At 35.1% G+C, this 5,719-nt stretch overlaps 1 protein-coding gene across 1 annotated transcript in view; it reads left to right on the forward strand.

Annotated features, from left to right (window-relative positions):
* nsl1 (NSL1 component of MIS12 kinetochore complex) overlaps positions 1-5,142 on the forward strand; it is a gene marked incomplete at its 3' end in the record, with an annotated part of 5,447 nt that extends 305 nt beyond the window's left edge. Inside the window, exons 2-3 of the mRNA XM_034078581.2 lie at positions 4,828-4,900; positions 5,012-5,142. Of these exons, the coding sequence (XP_033934472.2) occupies positions 4,828-4,900; positions 5,012-5,142 (204 nt within the window). The remainder of the gene's footprint in view (positions 1-4,827; positions 4,901-5,011) is intronic.
* Between the last annotated feature and the right edge of the window lie 577 nt (positions 5,143-5,719).

The raw sequence follows: 5,719 nt of genomic DNA on the forward strand, positions 1-5,719 counted from the left end.
CAAAGAACATCAAGATACACAGAGGAGGGAGAAGTACTCAGGTCGTACTTAGTACAAGTAGAATTTCTCAGATCTTGTACTTGAGTAAAAGTAGAAGTACTCAGATATTGTACTTCAGTAAAAGTAGAAGTACTCAGATATTGTACTTCAGTAAAAGTAGAAGTACTCAGATATTGTACTTCAGTAAAAGTAGAAGTACTCTGATCTTGTACTTGAGTAAAAGTAGAAGTACTCAGGTCGTACTTAGTACAAGTAGAAGTACTCAGGTCTTGTACTTGAGTAAAAGTAGAAGTACTCTGATCTTGTACTTGAGTAAAAGTAGAAGTACTCAGGTCGTACTTAGTACAAGTAGAAGTACTCAGATCGTGTACTTGAGTAAAAGTAGAAGTACTCAGGTCGTACTTAGTACAAGTAGAAGTACTCAGGTCTTGTACTTGAGTAAAAATAGAAGTTCTCTGATCTTGTACTTGAGTAAAAGTAGAAGTACTCAGGTCGTACTTAGTACAAGTAGAAGTACTCAGGTCTTGTACTTGAGTAAAAGTAGAAGTACTCTGATCTTGTACTTGAGTAGAAGTACTCAGGTCGTACTTAGTACAAGTAGAAGTACTCAGATCGTGTACTTGAGTAAAAGTAGAAGTACTCAGGTCGTACTTAGTACAAGTAGAAGTACTCAGGTCTTGTACTTGAGTAAAAGTAGAAGTACTCTGATCTTGTACTTGAGTAAAAGTAGAAGTACTCAGGTCGTACTTAGTAGAAGTACTCGGGTCTTGTACTTGAGTAAAAATAGAAGTTCTCTGATCTTGTACTTGAGTAAAAGTAGAAGTACTCAGATCATGTATTTGAGTAAAAGTAGAAGTACTCAGGTCGTACTTAGTACAAGTAGAAGTACTCAGATATTGTACTTCAGTAAAAGTAGAAGTACTCAGATCTTGTACTTGAGTAAAAGTAGAAGTACTCAGATATTGTACTTGAGTAAAAGTAGAATTACTCAGATCATGTATTTGAGTAAAAGTAGAAGTACTCAGGTCGTACTTAGTACAAGTAGAAGTACTCAGGTCTTGTACTTGAGTAAAAATAGAAGTACTCTGATCTTGTACTTGAGTAAAAGTAGAAGTACTCAGATCTTGTTCTTGAGTAAAAGTAGAAGTACTCTGATCTTGTACTTGAGTAAAAGTAGAAGTAATCAGATCTTGTACTTGAGTAAAAGTAGAAGTACTCAGATCTTGTACTTGAGTAAAAGTAGAATTACTCAGATCATGTATTTGAGTAAAAGTAGAAGTACTCAGATCTTGTACTTGAGTAAAAGTAGAATTACTCAGATCATGTATTTGAGTAAAAGTAGAAGTACTCAGATATTGTACTTCAGTAAAAGTAGAAGTACTCAGATCTTGTACTTGAGTAGAAGTACTCAGATCTTGTACTTGAGTAAAAGTAGAAGTACTCTGATCTTGTACTTGAGTAAAAGTAGAAGTAATCAGATCTTGTACTTGAGTAAAAGTAGAAGTACTCAGATCTTGTACTTGAGTAAAAGTAGAATTACTCAGATCATGTATTTGAGTAAAAGTAGAAGTACTCAGATATTGTACTTGAGTAAAAGTAGAAGTACTCAGATATTGTACTTGAGTAAAAGTAGAATTACTCAGATCATGTATTTGAGTAAAAGTAGAAGTACTCAGGTCGTACTTAGTACAAGTAGAAGTACTCAGGTCTTGTACTTGAGGAAAAATAGAAGTACTCAGATCTTGTACTTGAGTAAAAGTAGAAGTACTCAGATCTTGTTCTTGAGTAAAAGTAGAAGTACTCTGATCTTGTACTTGAGTAAAAGTAGAAGTACTCAGGTCGTACTTAGTACAAGTAGAAGTACTCAGGTCTTGTACTTGAGTAAAAATAGAAGTACTCTGATCTTGTACTTGAGTAAAAGTAGAAGTACTCAGGTCGTACTTAGTACAAGTAGAAGTACTCAGGTCTTGTACTTGAGTAAAAGTAGAAGTACTCTGATCTTGTACTTGAGTAAAAGTAGAAGTACTCAGGTCGTACTTAGTACAAGTAGAAGTACTCAGATCGTGTACTTGAGTAAAAGTAGAAGTACTCAGGTCGTACTTAGTAGAAGTACTCGGGTCTTGTACTTGAGTAAAAATAGAAGTTCTCTGATCTTGTACTTGAGTAAAAGTAGAAGTACTCAGATCTTGTACTTGAGTAAAAGTAGAATTACTCAGATCATGTATTTGAGTAAAAGTAGAAGTACTCAGATCTTGTACTTGAGTAAAAGTAGAATTACTCAGATCATGTATTTGAGTAAAAGTAGAAGTACTCAGATATTGTACTTCAGTAAAAGTAGAAGTACTCAGATCTTGTACTTGAGTAAAAGTAGAAGTACTCAGATATTGTACTTGAGTAAAAGTAGAATTACTCAGATCATGTATTTGAGTAAAAGTAGAAGTACTCAGGTCTTGTACTTGTGTAAAAGTAGAAGTACTCAGGTCGTACTTAGTACAAGTAGAAGTACTCAGGTCTTGTACTTGAGTAAAAGTAGAAGTACTCTGATCTTGTACTTGAGTAAAAGTAGAAGTACTCAGGTCGTACTTAGTACAAGTAGAAGTACTCAGATCGTGTACTTGAGTAAAAGTAGAAGTACTCAGGTCGTACTTAGTACAAGTAGAAGTACTCAGGTCTTGTACTTGAGTAAAAGTAGAAGTACTCTGATCTTGTACTTGAGTAGAAGTACTCAGGTCGTACTTAGTACAAGTAGAAGTACTCAGATCGTGTACTTGAGTAAAAGTAGAAGTACTCAGGTCGTACTTAGTACAAGTAGAAGTACTCAGGTCTTGTACTTGAGTAAAAGTAGAAGTACTCGGATCTTGTACTTGAGTAAAAGTAGAAGTACTCAGATCTTGTACTTGAGTAAAAGTAGAAGTACTCAGATATTGTACTTGAGTAAAAGTACTCAGATATTGTACTTGAGTAAAAGTAGAAGTACTCAGATCTTGTACTTGAGTAAAAGTAGAAGTACTCAGATCTTGTACTTGAGTAGAAGTACTCAGATCTTGTACTTGAGTAAAAGTAGAAGTACTCAGATCTTGTTCTTGAGTAAAAGTAGAAGTAATCAGATCATGTACTTGAGTAAAAGTAGAAGTAATCAGATCTTGTACTTGAGTAAAAGTAGAAGTACTCAGATCTTGTACTTGAGTAAAAGTAGAAGTACTCAGGTCGTACTTAGTACAAGTAGAAGTATTCAGATCTTGTACTTGAGTAAAAGTAGAAGTACTCAGATCTTGTACTTGACTAAAAGTAGAAGTACTCAGATATTGTACTTGAGTAAAAGTAGAATTACTCAGATCATGTATTTGAGTAAAAGTAGAAGTAATCAGATCTTGTACTTGAGTAAAAGTAGAAGTACTCAGGTCTTGTACTTGAGTAAAAGTAGAAGTACTCAGATATTGTACTTGAGTAAAAGTAGAAGTACTCAGATGTTGTACTTGAGTAAAAGTACTCAGATATTGTACTTGAGTAAAAGTACTCAGATATTGTACTTGAGTAAAAGTAGAAGTACTCAGATCTTGTACTTGAGTAAAAGTAGAAGTACTCAGATCTTGTACTTGAGTAGAAGTACTCAGATCTTGTACTTGAGTAAAAGTAGAAGTACTCAGATCTTGTTCTTGAGTAAAAGTAGAAGTAATCAGATCATGTACTTGAGTAAAAGTAGAAGTAATCAGATCTTGTACTTGAGTAAAAGTAGAAGTACTCAGATCTTGTACTTGAGTAAAAGTAGAAGTACTCAGGTCGTACTTAGTACAAGTAGAAGTATTCAGATCTTGTACTTGAGTAAAAGTAGAAGTACTCAGATCTTGTACTTGACTAAAAGTAGAAGTACTCAGATATTGTACTTGAGTAAAAGTAGAATTACTCAGATCATGTATTTGAGTAAAAGTAGAAGTAATCAGATCTTGTACTTGAGTAAAAGTAGAAGTACTCAGGTCTTGTACTTGAGTAAAAGTAGAAGTACTCAGATATTGTACTTGAGTAAAAGTAGAAGTACTCAGATGTTGTACTTGAGTAAAAGTACTCAGATATTGTACTTGAGTAAAAGTACTCAGATATTGTACTTGAGTAAAAGTAGAAGTACTCAGATCTTGTACTTGAGTAAAAGTAGAAGTACTCAGATCTTGTACTTGAGTAGAAGTACTCAGATCTTGTACTTGAGTAAAAGTAGAAGTACTCAGATCTTGTTCTTGAGTAAAAGTAGAAGTAATCAGATCATGTACTTGAGTAAAAGTAGAAGTAATCAGATCTTGTACTTGAGTAAAAGTAGAAGTACTCAGATCTTGTACTTGAGTAAAAGTAGAAGTACTCAGGTCGTACTTAGTACAAGTAGAAGTATTCAGATCTTGTACTTGAGTAAAAGTAGAAGTACTCAGATCTTGTACTTGACTAAAAGTAGAAGTACTCAGATATTGTACTTGAGTAAAAGTAGAATTACTCAGATCTTGTACTTGAGTAAAAGTAGAAGTACTCAGGTCTTGTACTTGAGTAAAAGTAGAAGTAATTGTAGTGCCGTAGAAGTACAAAGTAAAGTACGTTTTTGCTCTGAGTGATAGTAAACTGAATATAGTAATTATGAACGGACCAATCAAGACATCGATTTGAACTTCAGACTATTAGTATTCCTCCACTTTTTGGACATTTATAGACCGATGATGAACCAAGGAAATGATTAGATTAATCGATAATAAGAAGCATCCTTTGTTGCTGTCCTAAACAGCCCGAGAACATCTGGGATACATTTGATAAAGCCTCACAGCTGTAATGTGGACTCTGTCGTCTGTGCAGACCTTCGAGGCGGCGGTGCAGGAGAACGTGCTGGTGAACGGACTGCCGTGGGAGGAGGCTCCTGATGTCGAAGGTCAGTCTCTACGATGGCATCGCTCTGAAGTCTCCAGCCTTCATCAGTGCGCGGTGTTCGTGTTGCTTAAATTAAAGTAGTATTTATTTATTATTTTATTTATCTCTGCAGAGGAGGAGCCTTTGGATCTGGAGAGCCTGCTGGACGACGCCATCGTAGAAACCACCAGGAGGCGCCGTGCGTACCCCGCGCAGATCCTGCCTCACGTGGTCCACACGCTCAGAGCTGAACGCAAACTCATGGTGAGTCTCACTCAGGGGAGGGAAGTAGTGGAGTACAGATACTTTGTTACTGTACTTAAGTACATGTTTCTGGTATCAGTACTTTACTCCACTACTTATTTTCTGACGACTTTTTACTTTGACTTCTTACATTTTGAACCCAAATACCTGTACTTTCTACTTCTTACATGTTGAACTAAAATACCTGTACTTTCTACTTCTTACATGTTGAACTCAAATACCTGTACTTTCTACTTCTTACATGTTGAACTCAAATACCTGTACTTTCTACTTCTTACATGTTGAACTCAAATACCTGTACTTTCTACTTCTCACATGTTGAACTCAAATACCTGTACTTTCTACTTCTTACATGTTGAACCCAAATACCTGTACTTTCTACTTCTTACATGTTGAACACAAATACCTGTACTTTCTACTTCTTACATGTTGAACACAAATACCTGTACTTTCTACTTCTTACATGTTGAACTCAAATACCTGTACTTTCTACTTCTTACATGTTGAACCCAAATACCTGTACTTTCTACTTCTCACATGTTGAACTCAAATACCTGTACTTTCTACTTCTTCAAAA

This window comes from Pseudochaenichthys georgianus, unplaced genomic scaffold (assembly GCF_902827115.2).
Source record: "Pseudochaenichthys georgianus unplaced genomic scaffold, fPseGeo1.2 scaffold_447_arrow_ctg1, whole genome shotgun sequence".
NCBI classification, from domain to species: Eukaryota; Metazoa; Chordata; class Actinopteri; order Perciformes; family Channichthyidae; genus Pseudochaenichthys; species Pseudochaenichthys georgianus.